Source organism: Oenanthe melanoleuca, chromosome 7, assembly GCF_029582105.1.
Source record: "Oenanthe melanoleuca isolate GR-GAL-2019-014 chromosome 7, OMel1.0, whole genome shotgun sequence".
In the NCBI taxonomy this organism is placed as follows: domain Eukaryota; kingdom Metazoa; phylum Chordata; class Aves; order Passeriformes; family Muscicapidae; genus Oenanthe; species Oenanthe melanoleuca.
In genome coordinates this window covers 21,618,945-21,640,194 of record NC_079341.1, presented here as the reverse complement: position 1 = coordinate 21,640,194, position 21,250 = coordinate 21,618,945, and the positions used below count along the sequence as shown (strand labels likewise).

Sequence of the window (21,250 nt, the reverse complement as noted above, 5' to 3'; positions counted from 1 at the left end):
CAGTTTTCATCGTGTGGCCATGCAGGACTAGCTGGTCTGCTTACCTCATCTGCCTATGAGCATGCCCTGGGGATGCCCAGGCAGTCAGCTGGACTCTGGTGTCTGAGCACCCTGCACTGGAGCAGTTTTCAGGCATGAGAATGGCTAGTGCCAGCTAGCCCGTGGGCTCATGGCCAAAGAAGGGGAGTATAGGGCTCCTAAAGCTTCCACCCACTCTGTCCACAGCTCAACATTTCTGGCCTTTGAGGCATCAGGGGCTGTCACCTCTCACTTGCCTGGAGCAAAGGGGTAAACCTGGGGCAGGAGAGGCTGCAGAGATTGGTGTGGGGAGGGGATAGGTGAAGATGTGATACACTTCTCAGCCATACAACATGTCCCAAAGCCTTGCCAGGCAGCAGCGGGACCTGTCAAAGCATCACACCGTTTGCAGCTGGAGCCTTCTACTCCTGTTCTCTGAGCCAAATAGGTCCCTTGTACCTCCTGGGAATGACTGAAACACAGCACAGGTTTCTTGGCAGGCAGGTTGAGTCCCAGCTGGGCTGTGTGGGCTTGGGCACTCCTGTGCCTCATAGCTATGGCCCCAGTGAAGGGGGACCCAGGCTGCTCACGTGGTGGGGAGCTTCAAGCTTGGCTGGTCCCATTTCTGGGTCCCCATATGAGCCTTCATGTTCAGCTTTTGTACCCGCTCTGCTGTGGGCGAGTGTGTGAGTCACAGCATGTCCTAGCAGTGACAGAGGGCTCCCAGACTGCAGCACATCCCAGTAGGGCAAATGGCTTGGGCTCCCAGGGCACCCAGCCCACAGCAGAGGCTGTCCCTCAGTGACACTGGAGAAGGGAAGGAGCTTTCCCTGCAGCCATGCTTGCAGGAGTGCTGGAGTCTTTCCTTCCCTCTAAGTATGAGGTGGACTTTGTCCAGAGGCTGGAAGTTTTTCAGCACGACAGTGGCCAAGCTGTGGGGCTGCCGCCGACTCCCCGTCCAGGAGCAGGAGCAGCGCCAGGGCTGGAGCATGTCCCCTCGCACTGCTGCTTGCAGCCTGTGCTCACAAAATAAATAACTCGTGCGGATCCTTTAAGTAAGAGCCGTGAGTGCTAAATGATCTTCCCCTATTCAACGTCACAAATCCACATTCTTTATGGGACAGCAAATTAAGAAACTATCGGGAAAAAAAAAAATCCCCAGCGTAAGCATCTTCCATGTAATAAAGCCGGGCTGGGCTGTAAATCTCCCCAGCGGCAGGGACAACCCTGCGCCGCAGCGAGGCTCCCTGCAGCCCCACTGACAAATGTGCCCCGGTGCCGGCTGCTGGGGGGCCGTGCTGGAGCCCTGGCAGAGCCTCTCCTGACCCCATGAGCTGGTGTGTGCCCCGCAGCCCCCGGCTCCGCTGTGCCGGGGCACTGCCCGCCGCACAGTGTCCCACGGGTGCCTCGGTGAGGGTGCCGGGCACGGAGCGCTCCCGGCTGGGCCAGTGCAGCTGCAGAGCTGAAGGGGCTGTGCAGAATCAGTGCTGCTCTTTACATGCCGTTAAGCTGGAAGTGTCCCCGCGGGGATGGGGCTGAGCTGCCATGGGTGGTTTGGCTCACTCTAACCAAACCTCCCTGCCCGGCACCCCGGTACAGCCACAGCCAGGGCCAGTGCTGGCCGTGTCAGGTGGCACTGAGGGAAGAGGGAGCCTTCCCGACACAGCTTTGGAGATGGGGGTACAGACAGATGGGGTGTGCAGGAGTTTGGGGGCTGTGGGAAGAAGGGCATGGAGGGGCCCCTCAGCTGGCAGCAGCATCCCGCCTGTTTGCCGGCAGTGGCTGCAGCAGGAGCTCCGCTCGCGGCCGGGCAGGAGCCCAGTGCCTTTCTCAAAACCTCGTTCGTTGTCAAAAGCCTTTTGTTTGCGATGTGTGGCTGCCGAAGCCAGTTGTGCCGGGGCTGGAAGCTGGGGGGGGAGCAGGGAGGTTGCTGAGAGCTGGCAGTGCCTCTCGGAGCTGGCACCAGCCCCAGCTCTCCATGCTAGGCCTCCTGCCTGCCTGGGATGTGGGGAGTGAGAGGGGTCTCCAGCACCCCATGCAGACCCCAGAGGGGAAAGCCCTATGCTGAGATGGGCAACATCCTCAGCTGTGTTCCACGTGCACACAAGAGGTCCTGGCTCAGGGGGTGGGCAGGGGCAGCAAGCTGTTGCCTCTGCCTCCTCCAAGCAAGGCTCTCACACTGTTCCTGACATGGGGACTCTCTGACCTTTCCACCAGAATAGTACTTAATAAATGTCACATTTTCAGCCTATTTTTACTGGGTAAAAGAGATGGACTGATTGTTTTTCACCTGCTCTGCCCTGCCTGGTGCCTGCTCAGCCCCTGGCATTTGACCACTCCATTTTCCCTGTACTCCTGTGCAGGGCTGGGGTCCCCCCACCTGCTCAGTGGGCTCCAGTTACTGCAGAACCTGCCTTGGCTGCGGTGCAGAGCGGCTCTTGGACCAGGCAGCGCCATACAGGTCCCAGCACAGCATCATGTCCTTTGGAGGGTGGCATGGCTGTGGCTGTGGTGGGTGTCCTGCCATGCCTGGCAGGGACTGGCTGGGCTGGGGCTGGTGGTGTCAGTGCCCAGGAGAGGTTGGAGCATCCCTCACTGATCCCATGCCTGTGAGCTGCCCAGCTGAGCCCATCTGTGCCCATCTGGGTCGCAGCACTCCACTCACTGCATCCACATCCTGCAGTCCTAGCCCAGCGCCTGAGCCAGCTACCCAGGGGCTCACAGCCCATCTGGAACCCTCCATCCTCACAGTCTGGCCCCTGTGCTGGTGCATTTCCAGGCCTGTGTCCCGGGTAGAGCAGGCATGTCGCAGGCTGGCCGTGCTCCTGTCCAGAGCAGCAGCAGCAGCATCTCTGGCTGTTACACATGAGCCGCCTGGGCACGGCTCGAGGCGCTGTTTGTGCCAGAAACGGGGGACTTTAATGCAATTCGTTGCCATTTAATTTTACACAATTCCTGCTGCTTAATCCGCTGAGAAATGCTAATTTATACAATTCACGTCTAAAAATAAATGTCAGTCCAGCAGCTCCCAGCAGTGGGTAGCTGCTCCCACCAGCCCCCACCAAAGCCTTCTGCAGGGACCCCAGTCTGGAGCCCACCTTGCTCCCTGCCAGCCATGCTGCTACTCCCTGTCCCAGGCGCTCAGGCTTTGGCAGCAAGTGTCTGGATTTGGGGATAATGGGATTTTGGGACACTGTGGTGGGAGAACAAGAGGTTGGCTGCACATAGGGGTGTCACTACAAAGTCCCTCGTGACAGTGGGGCAGGTTGACAAGAGGACAAGGAGGTGTCTTGACAATCTGACTCAGATTTTTGGGGAGACGCTATTGGTGTGGGGGTGTCTTTGGGACCACTGCTTCCTCATGGATTCCCCCAATAAATCTGAGTGCAGCCCCATGTGCAACTGCACCCTGGGCTGTGGCTGGGGGTGCATGGAGCAAGAGGGGTGCCCAGTGCAAAGGCTTGGCATGTAGCCCCCTGGGCTGCACATGAGGGGTCCAGCCATAGGTCAGGGCAGGTATTGGGTGGCAGCTATTAATTGGTCACAAAGTGCCATTAATGAATGTGGGATGGGAGGGAAACATGGACCCCTCCTGCCTTGGGAGTGGCGATGCATCATTAGGTCTCTGAGGGGGCTGGATCAATGGGGACAAGGGGGTCCATGGCTGGGAAGAACCTATACTGGGGTCCCAGACCCCTGCCTCTTGCCCTTTAGTATCTCCATACCCTGCTGCCCTCCACCCCAGTGCCACTGCCCCAACCATCTCACACCCACTGCCTCCCCTTCCCCACCCTCTTGCTGAGCTGACGCTCCATCCAAGTGGGGTGCCACTGATACAAGCAGCAACAGTGTGGAGAGGGTGCCAGGGTAGTGGGGTGGGCATCAAGGGCCGTGGTGGTGGGTGCCAGCTCCCTGCAGGAGGAGGGTGAGGTGGGGGAGCAGGGGGGTGCGGAGGCAGCGCAGCGGGGGAGCAGAGATGCTGGAAGAGCCGACGGCTTTCCCACCGTCTCCCTGATTGAGATCGGATCACCGTGAGCATAAAAAAGCTCTCTTCATAATTATATTTAATGAATTGACTTTAAAAGCTCTTATGCTCTTATCTGGGTAATTTAATATCACACACTTAATAAGCCTGTCTCCGATACGGGGGGAGCCAGCGGCCAGGACGCCCGCGCCTGGTGTGTCTCCCCAGGGATGTGGGACGTGCCATGAGGCTGAGCCCACGTGCCAGGCTGAGTGGAGGGAGATGCTGCTGCCCCCTGGGGCCAGGGCACCCGTGGGGGGACTGTGGGGCAGTGTTCCTCCAGCACTGCTGGCTGCAGAGGGGGCTGGGCACCTCGAGTGGATGTGAGAGGGATGGGGACAAGAGACACAGAGGGGACTGGCTCCAGGAGCTGGTGCTTGCTGGTGCCTGGGGCCATGGGGCAATGGGAGCACAGGGAAGTGGGCTGACAGGGTGCAGGTGACAGATGGGCCAAGGGTTTCATGGGGTGCCACATGGCTGGCTGGGCATGGGGCAGGGTGGCTGGGGTGTAGGTGCCCTGTGCCAGCAGCATGGTTGGATGCCACATGGTCCCATTGCTGAAGGGCATTGCTGTGGCCCTGTCCTTTTATGCCAGCTGTGGTAGGGGCCCCATGGACAGCACTGGGGACAGCCATGTGTCAGAGTGCAGCACAGGTTCCAGTGCCATGAAGCTGTTAGAGCCCTGTCTCCTTCTGGCTCCAGCCACCTGGGGTAGTCAGCTGGGATGTCACGGAGGTAAATGAAGGTTTGTCACCATGGTCTCTGCAGCTCTGTCTCTTCCCCCTGCACCTCCCCAGCTCCTGGAGTCCCAGAAGGGGTGTGGGCTGCCTCCTGCAGGCCAGCATTGCTGTAGCCCCAGTAGGAGTCTCTGTGCCCCCACTCCCCCACGATCCGTCACTGTGTGCAGGCGGGCGCCTGCGGCGAGCTGGAGGGGAGGCTCTGCCATATGGAGCCAGGGGCCCTGGGGATTGCAGGAGCCTGGGGCTGGGACCTGTGGCCATGGGGGCAGCCCCCAGAACCCTCCACTCCAGACGCTCACTGGGCAGTGGGGTGGAAAGCCACTGGCCAGGGCTGTGTTCTACTGTGAGCTGGTCTGTCCCCCAGCCTGGCACCATGTCCCCAGTCACCCTGTGTCCTCGGGTCCCTGATTCCCAAGTGATGGAGGACAGAGCAGCACCTCCCAGCATCCATGACTGTGCTGCCACAGGACAGGTGTCAGGGACAGGGTCACAAGGACAGGGTGAGCAATGGTGGCCCTTGGCCAGCCGTCCTCAAGCTCTGGAGTGCCTGGCAGTGCCGGCTGCCATCCTGGCACTTGGTGCCAAGGCTGGGTGGGCTGGAGGGAGGCACGTGCCAAGGTTGTGGGGCAGGGGAACAAGGACACAGCTGCCACCTGGCCCTGCAGAGGCACTGTGGGACTCCCCCAGGCAAAGCAGGGATCCCTGCTCCCCACTGGGGCATGGGGCAGCCGTGCCGGGTCTCCCTCCATGAGGGAGTGTCTGGAGAAGGAGGTTTACGGAGCTGCACTAAGTGACGCAAATGGTTTGAAGCCCATAAAGAGAGACGGTTTTATGTAAGACGACTATATAAAGCTCTGCTGTTCTGCCATTGATGAGATATAGGCCTTTATTTATAGAAGGCAATGTTTGCGGTGTGAGTGCTGAAAGCCAGCCAGGGACCCGCAGATAGGGCGTAGAGTCATTTGACATGCAGCTGCCGTCGACACTGTTCACACATTAAAGAAAAAAATTAACAAGTTTGCAGCCAGTCAGGTGGAAAAAACAATAATTGTCGAAAAACGTATTTCCCCCTTTTTCCAATAACAAATAACTGGAACGCTGTTGGGGAGGCTTCAGCTTGCTTTCCCTCTGGGAAAGGATGGGCTGAGGCTCCAGCCAGGCTAGCGGATGGAGTGGGCAGGGGGAGGTAGACAGGGTGGGATGAGAGCCCAGACAGAGGATGCTGCCACAGGGTGGATGTCCTTGCCTAGGCATTTTTATGTCCACGATTGGAATAACAGGGCCTGCAGGCAGGGAGGAAGGCACCAACAGCTCAACATGGCCATGTGTGTGCTGGGGGATGAGGAGGGGGAACAAACACCAGGAGCTGAAGATGCTCACTACGTGAGGGGCTGTGGACCAAATCTCGCTGGATTTTCCTGCCTGGCCCAGCATTGTCTCTCTCCACCTGCACACACAGGGATGCTCTGAGGTTATTTCTTATCCAGATGTGGCTGGGTTTTTACTGGAGAGCATGCAGCCAGTCCCTGTGGCCAGAGTGCCCTGCCAAATTCTGTTTCATGCACGAAAGGAGGAAAAACTTCTCATGATTAATTGTGCAATAGGGGAAAACATGCATCCCTAACCTGTTCCTTGCTGGTCCCTGGTCTTTTCTCCCAGGCACTGCCCCGACATGCAGCCAAGGGAGGGTGTGAGGACAGGAGGGTGCTGACACCTCTGCCATGTCCTGCCCTGTCCTGACTCTGCCAGACCATGAAAGGTCCCAGCAGCGAGCAGTCAGGCTCAAGGTCAAGCAGCTTCCCTGCAGCTCCCTGCATGTTGTGTGGATGGCTGTCCCCTGCTCATACTGCAAAGCCTTCCCTCATGCTCCCGTGTGCTGTGCCAGGCACAGGCAGGGCTCTGCCCACCCCATCACCCACCATGCTGCCCTTGTGCCAGCAGCAGGCAGGAGGTGAGGGTGGCAAATGGCACTGTGCTGCTGGGCTTGGGTCAGGGGGCCTGGACCTGCACCCGGATGCACTGGGACTCAGGGCTTCTGCATGTGCCTGCTCTGTCCCCAGGAGATGTTACTGGCTGCATGGCTGCTCCTCCCCTGCCACCCTCATGAAGCCCTTCTGCAGATGCCCTCCAGATCACTTGGCCCATCTCTGGGCTCTCAGACAGAAGCCTGAGAACACTCTGCACATGAGCTCAGCTGTGCTCAACAGGTTTTCTTCCAGCAGAACAAAAGGTTTTCACCTGATGGCACTTGGGGAAGGTGACTGCAGGAGGAGGTGGGGGACAGAAAAGCCACTGGCTGGAAGGATCTGTGGGCATTGTGTCCTGGTGGCAAAGAGGTTGGGGATCCCTCTTTGTTGGAGAGCTGAGCCAGGCTGTTCCCTGCCCAACAGTGGCTGGGCAGCAAGGGAGAGGAGGCACAGCCCTGTCAGAGTAGAGCCTCTTATTAATCACTAACCGCCGGCCCTCCAGCCAGCAGCTCATTAGCAGTTTAATTCCCGGTGCCCGGCATGCAGGAGGGCTGTGCAGCTCTGATTGAGCTGGATGCACTCATCTGGGCAGCTGCAATCAGGTGGTGGCCCCCCCACTCTGGTCACAGTCACAATCAGTGGCCACGTCCCTTGTGTCTGGGGTGGGCTGCATGGCAGGTGCTGCAGGTACTGCAGGTGATGCAGATGCTGTGGGTCTCTGGCCAGGCAGGGGTGAAACACATGGGTGGCAGTGGCTTGTGAGCAGAGCCAGGGGCTGGAGATGTGCCCATGTCTCCCCCTGTACCATCGATATCAGGCTGTGCCTGCAGTGTGGCAGTCCCTGCGGTGTCATGGGGCTGGGAGCAGCTGTCAGTGGTGTCAGCAGCCTGGAGAGGCACTGTGCTCGGCTGCACGAGGATATGTCACCAGCCTGTCATCTCTGGGGTAATGACACCCTGCACATCCCTCTGCTGCCCCGTCCCTCTACCACCTGCATGTGCAGCCACAGGGGCAGCAAGGTGAGGGCTGTGGTCCCTGCCTGCATCCTGGTGTTCCTGCCACCATCCCAGGTTCTTTTCTCCCGTGGCTCTTCTTCCTCTCAGACCCCTTCATTAATGGGATGGGGAAATTCGCCTGGGCCATGGGAGCAGGACAGGGGCAGGAGGCACTGAGTATTCCAGAAAAGAGGTATTGTTTGTGGATGCTGCCATTCTCTCATGGACCTTAAACTCCATCTGGGCATGCAGAGGTGGGCACCTCTGTGCCTCCCAGCTGCTTGGGGGTGTTTGCAGCTCAGTCTTATCCCTTTGCCCTCCAAAACTCGCCATGTCCTTCACTCCCAAGCTGCCATCTCCATAATTTTTTCACAGCGCAAGGAGTGAGGAAGAGACCACAGCAGAGATAAACATCTCCATCTGTCTTCAATGCTCCAGTGGCTGGAGCAGGGCAGTGAAGGGGCCTGCAGATGTCCCCACTGCGGTGGGGAAAGGAGGGCTAGGGTGTACGTGGGGGCAAGTCAGGGGCCACGCTGGGGCTGTGACTCCTGCAGAGGGTGCAGGGCCAGCCCAGCATCTGGTGCTGCTGCCCCTGGGAAAGGCTTGGAGCAGCCTGCCTTCCTGAGCAGCATAGGACTGAGGGCACTATGCAAATCCAGCTGAGATTGATGCAAGTATTAATTATGGCCCATCAGCTCAGCTCTTGCCCAGCAAGGCAGGGCACCAGGTCGTGCCGCAGTTTTTCAGGAGAGATAGATTTGCACTGGCAGTGTGTGCCTGTCCCCCTGTCCACAGGCAGCTCTCACCATCCTGCTGTGACTGTGGTGTGCCATGCCAGGTCAGCCTGGCTCTCCCAGCCCCATGGCACTGCCTGGCTCAGGAGTGAAATCATCAGTGAGCAGGGAGGTGAACAATCTGAGGCAGGAGCAATGCAAGCACTGTCAAGCAGTCTGGCATACCCAGCTCTGAGGTCCTGCTAATCAGAGACTGTCTGCAATTACATGTGCTAATTATGGGCAGGGATTCACAGTAATTCCTGCCCTGCTAGCATGACACTGGTCACACTAGGTGTATTGCTTCTTCATGAGGACAGGAGGAAATAACTAGCACTGTTCAGCACACAGGAAATGGTGTATCACCAGGCTTCCTGCCCAGCCACTTCTCATCCCTTCCCATCCCATCCCATCCCATCCCATCCCATCCCATCCCATCCCATCCCATCCCATCCCATCCCATCCCAATCCATCTCATCCCCATCCCATTCCACCCCACCCCACTCCACCCCATCCTCATCCCCATCCCATTTCACCCCATCCCAGTCTATTCTGTACTGGACATGGTACAGCATGTACAGTGCCATACATGGAGCCCTGTCTGCATGGCCATGACAGCTGCTCTGTCCCCGAGCACCTGGCTGATCTCATCTCAGTGGAGCTGCTTTTCAGAGGGAGTTTTTCAGGCTCTGACCCCCCTATGCTGCTGCTGCTGCTCTGACATCCTGTTTCCTTATCGCCTGACATGACCTTAATTAACTCCCTGTGCTGATAATGCTCTGGGCTTGTCCTCCAGGAGCTGTATCTCAGCATTGTGTCCTGCCTCATCCTCTTATGGACCACTGCAGAGACTGCACAGGCAGTCTGGAGCAAGGGAGAGAAAGGGATGTGTGGTGCAGGCAGAGCAGGGCAGTGATACTGGGGTCGCTGGGATGACATGGAGTGGATGGCACAGTGCCAGAGCCAGGGGCTTGGTGCTGCATTGAGGATTTCAGGGAGATGCTGACCTAGTGGAAATGGCTGTCATGGTGCAGAGGTGGGTTCTGGCAGGAAAGGGGCTGTGCTGATGCCCAGGGCAGGGTGGCAGAGGCAGTGGTGTCCATGGCAGCAGCATCCATCCCAGGCTCCAGAGGTGCTGTGCACCAGCATGGAGGGATCCTGGCTTTCCTTGCAGTGCTGCAGGGGAGCTTGGGCAGCTGAGCTGGCAGTACCCCCCACCACTGGGAGCTGCCTGACTACCTGGCTGCCCCTCCACTGCCAGCCCTAGTGGATTGAAATGCCGGCACTGATGACTTGTAGCCACTTTATCTCCCGTGCTTGGCAAATATTGGCAAAGAGGAGATGTTTCAATAGTGAGGTTTGTCGATAGGAATCTGTGTGTGATCCCACCAGCTCCGTGCCGTGCAGCAGCCCAGCTGCTTCTGAGGCAGCTGCTCACCAGGATTGAGCCTGGCATGGGCATAGTCTGGGGCCCATGGGGTCACTTCCAGCACCTTTTCCCCACAGACAGGTTCCCAGCAGGGTGCTGTTCTGAGCTTACCTGTGTTGCAGGTCATGTATCATCCCCCAGCACAGGGCTTTGGAGCAAGGTCCTTGATCAGGGCTCCTGTCACCTGCAGGTAGCTTTCACCTGGCAGCAGCTGGGCCAATTCCACGAGCCCTGCAAAAAGCAAAAGCTGCAAAATGCTCTCAGACAGTTTACTCCCAGCTTGCAGCCACTTCTCATCCTCACCCCTATTCCCCACACCTCCAAGTCCCCAAAACTTTAGTCCTGCCTGTCTCAGGTGCTCAGCTCCCATTCCCAGGCCCACAGCCCAGGCAGCAGTGAGGATGAAGGACCAGCTGTTTCTGGGCATGAGTGGACAGGGTGCATTTTGACCCCTCTGTTTGTGCTGCCTGCAGATACAGTGGGAATTCTATTTTCCTGAAGCTGGCTGTGCCTGACACCTCAGGCATTATGGAAAGTGTGTACAGATACACCTGCTCCCAGCATGCAATGTATGGAATGCTGGGAGCAGCATATACTCCTGGGAATGAGGCACTGGAACCAAGCAGGGGCAAGAGGAAATGGTCTGAAGAGAGGAGGTGGGAGCTGTCAGTGCTGCTTCCATTTGTATGGGTGGCTTCCATTTGTATGAGGAGGGGAGAAGGAGGTCCTCAGCTGCAGGGCAAGGTTGCCTTATCCCATTCCTGCCAGGACAGGTCCCTGCTCCCACAGCAACCACTGGGAGCTGAGAGGAGCTGAAGAAGACAACTGAGGAGCTCCTGCAGGTGCCAAGGACCAGCACATGGGCAATGTGGCCCAAACACACAGGAGAAGCAGATGCCTTGGGAGTCCTGAAACAGCCAGCCCACCACCTGCATGGAGAGCAGATAATGGGGATATAGGGATAAGGTTGTCTCTGCCTGCCAGTGCCCACAGCTCTTCCCCTTCCCGGCAGCCCCGAGGAGGGAGCCCCTGTCAGTGCCAGGGTGCGGGGACTCTCTTGATCAGCCCCTCTGCCCGGGAGCGCCCAGGCTGGGGAAAGCCAACCCCTATCATGTTTGTTCCATTGATTTAGCGCCGCAGAGAGGGTTTAATCAGCCTTTAGCCTGCACGCTCCAGCATTAAGAACAAATCCATTAGCCACGAGATAACCACAAAGGGTTGTGCTGAGGCTGGATGAGGTCCCAGTGCCTTCAAGATGCAAATTGGCAATCAAAGATCAAAGCCGTGCAGCTCCCTAATCTCTGCTAAAAGGGCTCAGCTATTAAGGAGCCCTTTCCCACTGAGCTGTGATCACCCCACTTCACTAGGAGTCCCTATGTGCTGTCGGGTTACACCACCATCCCAACTGGCCTCCTGGCCCCCAGATCCCCTGAGCCGGCCCTGGGGAGGAGGGTGCATCCAGGGCTCAGGCTGTTTGCTTGCATGTTGTTTCCTTCAGTTCTGACATATTGGACTCAAATTTGTGTTGTCAGAGACAGCGGAGCCCACAGCAGTGTCGGGGGTCAGTGGCTGGAGGGGAGGAGAAAGGGAAGAGGTGGGAGTTTGGATGGGCCAGGGTGGTTGGAGAGCTGTGTGGGGCTTATGCAGTGCCTTTGGAGATGGAGAGGATGCTGGCAGGCAGCTACCCTTCCTACTGCTCAGGGATTTAACCTGGTTCAGCCCATGCCTGGTTGCACAGGTGGCTCAGGGCAATCCCTGCTGGCCCCAGGGAAATCAGTGGTGGGGAGCATGGCGTGGGGGCAGGCATCAGGGAGCAAGTGAGGGATCACGGCATGGCAGAGTGTTTTGGAGCCATGTTCCACTTTTGAGGGTATTCCTGCTCATCCCATGCCACCCTGGAGCATGGGGGTGCATAAAGCCCTGGTTCCCATAGCCGCCCTGCCAGCTTCTGCATGGTGCTGAGCTCAGGCTGCAGGATGCAGTCTGCCCCCCTCTCCTCACCCAGGCTGTGTTGCCTGTGGTGGCTCCACACACGGCTGCCCCGGCAGCCCCATGAGTCCCAGTCGCCCCACACTGCAGGAGCGCCGCGAAGCTGCCAAACTGTGACAGGAGCTGCAGTGCCAGCACTGTCAGCAAATCTGCGGCAGCACAGATGTGTGCTCTGCTCAGCATAGTCCAGCTCAGGGACCAGTATCCCTCTGCATCCTGCTGAAATGGTCACAGAGTGTGTGAGGCACTCTGCAACAGGTGGGCAGGGAGCCCATCAGCCCCAGCAGCGGGGAGCAGAGGGTCTTGTCTGGCTGTCCTTTTTTGTGGGGATCCTCTCTACTGGCAGCTGCTCCTTGAGGTTCTGCTCATGCCCCACACAACAGGCCCACGGCAGGCAGCACAGCCTTGCAAGAGCAGCAGGCAGTGAGATGCTGGCACCTCAGCCAGGGTGACAATAAATCTTATCAGTGCAAACCCATCCGTGGGCAGGAGGATAACCCCTGTGACAACCCAGCAAGAGTGGAGGTTCATCTTCCCCGTGTGTGTGCTGTGGATTTACAGATAAATGCCACGGCTGGAAGGACCCCCCCACACCCCCTCCCCTCCCGCCTAACCCTGTCCTGAGGCTGTGGGAGCCGCCAGATCCAGGCCGGTGTGTCCCAGGGACAATGGCCATGCTAGGAAGAGTGAGCCTGATCTAGGACTCAGTAGGGGGATACCTGTATAGGTGAGGATGGAGGGAAGGGTACATGCGGGACAAAGTGGCATTGCCCTGCCTGCTGTCCTGACCCTATTGTGTTCTACACGCACTGTCACATGGAGCCCTGCATCCTTCATAAACCCCTATGTGGGCTTGGGCATCACGCAAGCTGGACCACCGGAGCTCAGTGATCGGGAAACCTGTGAATGAGTGTGTGGCACTGGCAGTGTGTCCCCGAGGCCGTGTGACAGCGCCTGGCGCGAGCCAGCATGCTTCGTGGGTGCAGGCTGTGTGCCCATCCCCGCCTGTCCCCCCCCGCTCCGGCCGGGCAGCGAGGAGTGCGGTGTGCCGGGAGCGGGGGCTGCTGAGCGGGGCGGCAGGCGGCATCCCTGCCCCGGGCCCCGCTCCTCGGCTCAGCTCCCCCATCTCCCGGCAGCCGTGGGAGCAGTAATGAGATGGAGCAGCAGAAGGACGGCGAGATAAGGCTGCCTGCGCTGCCCCAGCAGATTAAACGCTGGGATTAAGCAGGCGGTGCCAGCTCTGCTGCCTTTTTATCTCGCTGCTTCTCCCCTCTTATTCTCCCGCAGTCGATAGAGAACGGTCTCCGAGCTGTCAGCAAAGGAAATTGCTTGTTAACCCTTTGGGGACGGGCGGCAGAGCTCCCTGTACGGCTGCTTTCAAAGAGAAGCGGTCCCCGGGGGATGCGCTGCCCGCGGAGCCAAGGAGGGATGCGGGGACACATCCCCGCAGGGCCGCGCATGCAAAGGAGAGCAAGACAGAGCCGCAGCCAAAAGCACCAGCGCCCAACCAGCACCATGCAGAGGCACTGATGCACTGGGGTTCCTGCGGGGTGACAACAGTCGAAGAACGGAGGCTGCCTAAGCTCCACAAAGGAGCCCTGGGGACATTGCATACCCGGCTTTCGGGTATCCTTGATGTTCCCTGCTTCCTCCTGCTTGCAAGATGTGTGGGCTCAGTGCTACAACTCTGTGAAACAACAGGGCTGGGGATCCTTCTCCGGTCCTGAGGACAAGTGGCACGGGCCAGCTGTGTCTGCACAGTACCGCGCGTGGTGCTGGATCTCCTCCAACTGCCAAGGGGAGCCTGCTACCCAAACCCATCATTATTGCTCTCTGTGTATGTGAGTGTTTTGTTGGGTTTGCAGCAGCGAGGCTGAGCGGCAGCCCATCCCATTGCTTATCCGTAGCGTGCTGTGCTGTGTGCCTGGGAGCAGCGTGCCCGGCGCGGGGGTGTCTGAGGGTGGGAAGTCGGCTGGAGAGAGCCGGAGGGTGCACAGAGTGACAGCAGGATTGCTGCTTATCACAGTCCAAACCCAAGCTAGGGAGGGTATTAGCAGCTCGACAAAGTCTGGCATTTTTGGGGATGCAGCTTTGGTGTAGTCTTTCCCGTGGGGACCCTGAGCACCTCCCAAGCAAGGAGGCAGAAACTTGGGGCAGAAACCTCCTGCAGCTCCAGCACCCCACTCGTTCTAAGGGAGAGACCAGGGTAGGTAGGCAGCATGCTTAGCAACTCAGGGGTTTTCCGGCTGCCAACAGGATGAAGAGGACTTCCCCAGCCCCTGCCCCTCGCCTCTCTGCTCCTGCCTGCCCTCCCCCTCGCATCCCTGCCCTGCACTGCAGCATGCCTTTGCCACTGGCGCTTCATTTTCTGCAATTCCCTTGGTGTTGGCTCCTTCACCTGCCCAGGTGTCACTTTTGGTGGATGCTTGAAAACGAAAACAAACTGGTTGAAAGCACAAGCTGCCGGGAGATCTGCAGGGAGCGGGTTAGCCTCGGCTGGGGCAGCAGTCCCGACCAGCTTGGGATGCTGCCCGACGGCTGCTGTGGAATGAGAGGCAGAGCTGTGTGCGAGCCCTGGGCAGCCAGGGCTGAGGAGCTGGAGCTGATGCTGTGCTGGGCAGCCGGGCTGCGCAGGCAGGCAGAGGCTGAATCGGGAAAGGAAACCAGAAGTGATTGGCACGCGAAGGCTGGCACGCTGGAGGCTGCGAGGGGATAGGATTGCTGTTTATAAATACATCAAGGGAGTAAACACAAGGGAGGAAAGAGAGCTATTTAAGCTAAGGGACAATGCTGGCAGAAGAACAAATGATAAAAACTGGCCATGAATAAATTTAGGTTGGAAATGAGTGAGATTCTGGGACAAATTTCCCCCAGGAGCAGCAGGAGTAGAAATCACTACTGTGTGATGGCACTTCCTCTGCTCTCACAGGCTGTCATGTGTGTGCAGTGTGCTGCCATGCCTGTGCAGTGAAGTCAAGAGGTGAGGAGCTGGGGTCCCCAGCTACTCCCCTCTCTGTCACAGCCACCCAAGCTCCATGTGGCATGGGCAGCACAGCTCTCTCCAGCTTCTGTCTTGGCCAGTGCAGGACTCCTGGGGCAATGGTTTGCAGGGAAAGGTCCTTCCCTGGCACATGAGTTTGGGCACGCTGTCACAGATGCTGATCCTGAAAGCTGGATGGTGCCAATGTCCCCATGCTTTAACAGTCACTGGCAGCGCTGGGACAAATATGCTGGGAGGGTGTCCTTGCCCATGTGCACAGTGCCTCCCTCTGCCTTGCATTGCATCCCTATGCTCCTGACCCACCAGCAGCAGGAAGCCTTGGTCTAGATGCTGCCTGTTCCTGGGGACACGGGTTACACGCTGTCCCTGATGCAGCCTGGTTGTGACCTGCTTGCCCTGCCCAGTGCTGGGGCTGGGGTGTCTCCCACTGCTGGCCAGCGGCACAGCCTGCAGCACAGCTGAGCAATTGGTATTCCAGCAGCGAGCCTGCTTGGCATGAAAGGGGCTCTGCCAGCCCCACACGCCCACATCTCCCCTGCTGGCTCAGGCCTAGCCAAGGGAACTCAGCTGGCAAGGGCTGTCCTGTAGCATAGAGAGAGGCACAGCTGCAGTGGCAGGATGGGTCTTGGCCTTTCTGGGATATGCCGGCTGCAGCCTCTGGCCCCCTTGCCCCACATTGTTTTCCCTCTTCCTTTGGAGGCAGATCAGGGAGCCGCAGGAGATATTCCAAAGCTTAGCCCTTCACAGGATGGGGGAAACAACAGCCTAAACCTTCACTTGTGTGTGTTGTGCCCTGCTCTGTTTGGGCTGAGGATGCAGAGTCTGGTGCCCCATGGAGGCAGCCCCAGACCCCATATGCAGGGCTGTATCCTGCAGGAGGCATCCCAGGAGCTCCGTGTGGGGCAGGAGGGGCTGCTTGTGTGGGAGATGGTTGTGCTCCTGCCAGAGCTGGGGTCAAGCCAAACTGGCACCGTTCCCCAAATCCTCCTGGGAGCGGGGAAAGGAAATGGTGCGACCATGCATGAGAAGGGACGTTTGCAGTGGCAAAAACATCCCACTGGCTCAGAAAATTGCTGCAGAATCGGGCTTGAAATGAGTTGAAATTGCTGAATCCAAGCGGATCTCATATCCCGGGCAGTTGTAATGCTGGCGTCAGCGCTGCAGCTTCCCTCCCGGGGCACCCAGGCGGGGCTGGCTGTGCTGTGCGGGGGGAGCTGGCTGTTGGGGACAGGGGGGCTGCCCCGGGGGGCCTCTGGTGAGGGGCTCCAGCAGAGCTGGAATCTGGGGCTGGGATTCCAAAGTGGGGAGCAGGAGCGGAGCAGGAGCAGAGCAGGAGACAGGATGTGTGGGTGTGCCATTGCCCCAGCTCTACCAGTGTCATCCAGATTTGGCCCCAGCTCCTGTGCCCTGTCTCCTGTCCAGGAACATCCTTGTGCTCCAGCTGCCCGCATTCACTCAGGAAGCAGCATTTCCATTTTTGGAGGCTGCTTTCCTTTATGCCACAGCCTTGACCATGCTGATTTCCTCTCTGGGCTCAGGTACCTGGAGATGACCTTACCCCTGGGCTGGCATCCCCACCAAATCCAGGTGGGCAGCACTCTGGTGTCCTCTCATTCCTGTCCCCATCTCCATTATGGCCCAGTGATGACTGTTCTCAGGGGTGCTTCTATGCTGAGGTGATCGTTCCTGTGTGGTGTGCCCATGCCCAGGGCCTGCCCGTCAGCTGCATGTCCCAGTGGGAGTGTGGGAGCAAGGCTGGATGTCCCAGTGGGGATGTGGGAGCAGGGCTGGTGGCCCAGGCATGCAGCAGCAGGACCACTAGCACCATACATGTTGCAGCTCATTCCCCTCGCAGGAAAACATTTGGCTGGAAGCTTAGTGTGGCCTCTTGTCTCCTCAGAGCAATCAGGATTTGTCACTGCCTGCAATGTTTAACGTTGTCTTCCAGAGGCTAAATACCATGGGGAGCTGTGTAAGCCGCAGAAATACCTGTGTGAGCTGGGATCAGCCCAAGGCTGGCACAATGGACTGGCAGCAGTGGGGATGGGGACTGGGAATGCATGATGTCGGTCCTCATGCTCCCAGTGTTCACAGGTGGGCTGGCGTGAGCCAGGATAAGGGTGCTGGGGGTCAGCATCTTGCTCCCAAAAGGCTCCCCACAGCAGGGGGGCTGGGAGGCAACTCTTGGGAGCACTTGGGGGGCCCCAGAACTGTAAGGAGTGGGGAAGAAGATGCCAGGGTCCTCAGCAATATCTGACTGGGATCTGCCTGCCGAGGCGCAGGCAGCTATTTCTGTCAAGGTCAGCGTGTCTCCATGGGAGAGAGAGGAAAATGAGGAATCATGTAAAGAAATTACCTCTCTAATGGGGTCTCCCTGGATGTGAGCATGGCATGGGGATGCCGGCAGGCACTGGCTGAGCAAGGAAACCAGCACGGGAATACTGCCTCTGGCCCTAGGACTGCAACACTCACGGGTGCCCAGCAGGCAGAGCAGGGTGCCCAAGGGCCCATGCCCCAGTTGCTATCCTTGGCTGGACATGTGTGGTACAGTCCTGCAAGGTATTTTTCTGGGTCAGCTGTGGGGAGAAAATCATGTTCCTGCTGCAGGCAGGCTCTTCTCTGCTCTTCTTCCTCCTCCTCCTCCTCCTTGTGCGCTCCCTGTTATCTAATTGGATTTGTCATGCTGGAAAGGCAAAGCCCTTCAGGACTGTGCTGTGCTCTCACCAGTGTGATTTCACAGCTGGCCTCGGCACCCCAGTGGCCGACAAGTGAGTAACCCAGCTGGACGCCATGGGCACCCTTGCTTCCCATATTCCCCCACAGCCGTGCCCACCTGCCTGGAATACGGCCATCACCACAGCTGGACCTTCTTCTCCAACCCTGCCCAACACTGGTCCCTGTCCCTAAGCCCTGTCCCCACGTGCTCCAGCCTCTGCATCCCATCCCCATCCCTCACCCGCTCCGGGGTGATTGCCATGCCGCCCGGAGATGTCTGAACTGACACGAGATGGAAGCGTTCACAGAAATGACATTTTCTCCAGCCTGGGGAGCTTATCCTCGGTTTAAAGAAAACTAATATAGAAGCTGCCCTGGTGTGCCAGGGCTGATGGTATCAGGCTGGAGCCGCCGGCGCTCGCAGCCGCGATAAATCTAGAAAGGAGCCGAGCCGGCTGCAGCCGCTCCACAGAGAGGGGCTGGGCCGTGTCCTGGCCATGCTGCGGGGACACGGCGGGAGGACACAGCTCAGGGCGGCTGTGGCGGGGTGACCCACAGCGCCCCGAGGATGAGGGGAGCGGGGAGCCCGCGGCGGGGACGGTGCCAGCGCTGCACTCGGCGGCGGGGCTGCAGCAGGAGCCGGGGAGCTCAGCGCCGGCCCTGGCGGGCTGAGGGGCTGCCCTGGGGCTGGGCCGGGCCGGGCCGGGCCGGGCTGAGGGGCTGCCCTGGGGCCGGGCCGGGCCGGGCTGAGAGGCTGCCCTGGGGCCGGGCCGGGCTAAGGGGCTGAGGGGCTACTCTGGGGCCGGGCTGGGCTGGGCTGGGCTGGGCTGAGGGGCTGCCCTGGGGCCGGGCCGGGCTGAGGGGCTGCCCTGGGGCTGGGCCGGGCGGGCCCGGGGGCGGCGGGGGCGCGGGAAGGCAGCGCGGGGCCCTGCTGCCCCCTGCCGGGCAGCGCCCGCCACGCACCCGGCACCGCGGGCAGCGCCTGCCGGGGACGGGCAGGGCCCGCCGGGGAAGGGCAGCGCGGCCTGGCCGCCCTTGGGTGCTGCCGCTGCCTCCGCTCGCCCCACTCGGTGCCCGCCCTGTTTCTGACCTGCCTGAAGTCCTCCTGCGCCTGTAACCCAGCTGCCAGATGGGATCCTGGTCGCGCCTCCAGCGTGGCTATAGGTGTTGCTCAGGCATCAAGGCCTGCGGCTGGGATGCTGCTGGAGAGTCACTGCTGAGGTGATCAGGAGCTCCCTTTGTTCCAGTCCCTCTGGCCACCACTGGCCCTTTCCTGCCTGATGCAAAGGAGTTCAAGGATTCTGCTCTTCACGGGGCCCAGTAGCCCTGACTTGTCCTGGGGCTGTGGAGGATGAGGGACATTCCCCTCTCCATGCCAGCCCACGCTGGGTGGGTGCCGGAGGTGGGTGCCTGGAAGCAGCAGCAGCCGGAGATGAGAGGCTGAGCAGAGTGCGGTGCTGAGCTTTGAAGGCACCTGACAGTCTGTCGGGGCGCTGCCAGCCACGCTGACAGCCGGGTACAGACACCCCCCCGCCACTGCTGCTCTCTGATCACAGACTTGCCGTCACTTCAAAGCACCCGCTAGGCGCAGGTGGGTTCTCAAGCAGCCTCCCACCCCATGGTTCCACTCCGCCTGACCCACAGTCTTGGTTTTCCCACCCCACCTGGCCCAGATACACAGAGGTCCCCAGCTCCAGGGACAGGGATACCAAGGTACAAAGTAGACAAGGTCCCAAGCAGCACTGGCAGTGGTGATAGCCCCCCAGTGCTGTCACTGTCCTGCCTCTGTGGGGCACAGTCCCCAGCTGCAGAGCACACACAGTTGGTGACCCTGGAGGTCCAGGCAGTGTTTTGTGGTGACTCCAGTGAAATGCATGGCAAGGGACAAGGAGGAAGAGCTGGGGCGCAGCATTCCTAGGCACAGGGCTCACACAGTGTGCCTGAGACAGGTCATCACTGTCTAGACACAGATATCCACCATGCTGGGACACTAGGAGTTGCCAGTTCAGCCTGCCTGGGGTAAGACAACACACACCCCTGTCCCAATCCAGCTCAAGAAGGAATTTTCCACTTCCGAATGCAGGCTGGGGAAAGGCGTGTTTGTAGCAACCCCCTCCTCTCCCTCCCCTCACCCATCACCAAAGCAGCTCAGGAAGGCGCTTGCCTTGTTCGTCTCCAGGAAGGTGCAGAGCAAAAGCCTCCCAGGAGGGAGAGATCCCTGGAGGGGACCAGGGACCCTGGGCAGCCCACTTTCCAGAGGAGCCACCCTAAATGCAGTCATGCCATTGCCTCTTGCCTGCTGCCAGGACGGGGAAGTTCTGACACCAGCCCAGGACAGCGCGCCGCAGCTCGTTGTTGGCATCCTGCGAGCTACCCGGATCCCCGGGCTGCACTACATGTGTACCCGGCCGCAGTCCCGCCTGCGCCGGCTGCTCTGGAGCCTGGCCTTCCTGGCCTCCGCCGGGCTGCTGGCCACCGGCACCGCCGACCGCCTGCAGCACCTGCTCTCGCGGCCCGTGCACACCCGCGCTCGCCTCGCCTGGGCACCGCAGCTCCGCTTCCCGGCCGTCACCCTCTGCAACACCAACCGGGCACGCTTCCTGCACCTCACCAAACCCGACCTCTATTCGGTGGGGGAGTGGCTGGGGCTGGCCCGGGAGAACCACTCACTGGTGCCCGAGATGCTGGCCGTGCTGGGGGAGGACCGGCGTGCCTGGCTGACACGTCTAGCCAACTACTCGCGCTTCCTGCCGCCCCGCCGCTCCGAGCGCACCATGCAGAGCTTCTTTCACCGCCTGGGCCACCAGATTGAGGACATGCTGGTGGAGTGTCGCTTTCAGGGAGAGCGCTGTGGCCCCCAGCACTTCACTCCCGTGAGTTCCCTCCTGGAAGGTGCAGGACAGCTAGGCTGCGCCACGGGTACTGGGAATGATGCTTCACCCCCACCCAGCAAGGGTGGAGGGGTGGCAGAGTGGGGAGTCAGGCTGAGATGAGCCTTTCCAAAGCTCATGCAAGACTGTACCTTCCTTCCATCACCTCCATGAAATTGGAAAGGAGTTTCTGGACCTCATCCTGCTTGCAGAATACTCGACCAGATCCCTGCCTGCTCCCTTAATGCTGCTCTCTCCATCCCCAGGTCTACACACGCTATGGTAAGTGCTACACCTTCAATGGGGATCGGAGGAATCCACGTGTGACCCGCCAAGGTGGCATGGGCAACGGGCTGGAGATCATGCTGGACATCCAGCAGGAAGAGTACCTGCCCATCTGGAGAGAGACCAGTAAGTGGGGCTATGGCTCAGACAAGGCACAGGTGAGGGGTGCTAGGATGCACGGTTTCTGGGCAATCAGAGCGCCCTGTGAAGGGACTATGAATAAAGTAGGGCATCAGAGGGGTGCAGGGGCTGGGTCGGTGCAGGCATGCAGCACCTCTGTCCTTCTCCCACAGATGAGACATCATTTGAAGCTGGTATCCGGGTCCAGATCCACAGCCAGGACGAGCCACCCTATATCCATCAGCTGGGCTTTGGTGTCTCGCCTGGCTTCCAGACCTTTGTGTCGTGCCAGGAGCAGCGGGTAAGGCAGGATACCCCACAGCC

The 21,250-nt window shown here is 59.4% G+C and overlaps 1 protein-coding gene across 1 annotated transcript in view; it reads left to right on the top strand.

Annotated features, from left to right (window-relative positions):
* Positions 1-21,250, top strand: part of ASIC4 (acid sensing ion channel subunit family member 4) — a 28,764-nt gene that overhangs the window by 2,898 nt on the left and 4,616 nt on the right. Inside the window, exons 2-3 of the mRNA XM_056496654.1 lie at positions 20,788-20,932; positions 21,100-21,227. Of these exons, the coding sequence (XP_056352629.1) occupies positions 20,788-20,932; positions 21,100-21,227 (273 nt within the window). The remainder of the gene's footprint in view (positions 1-20,787; positions 20,933-21,099; positions 21,228-21,250) is intronic.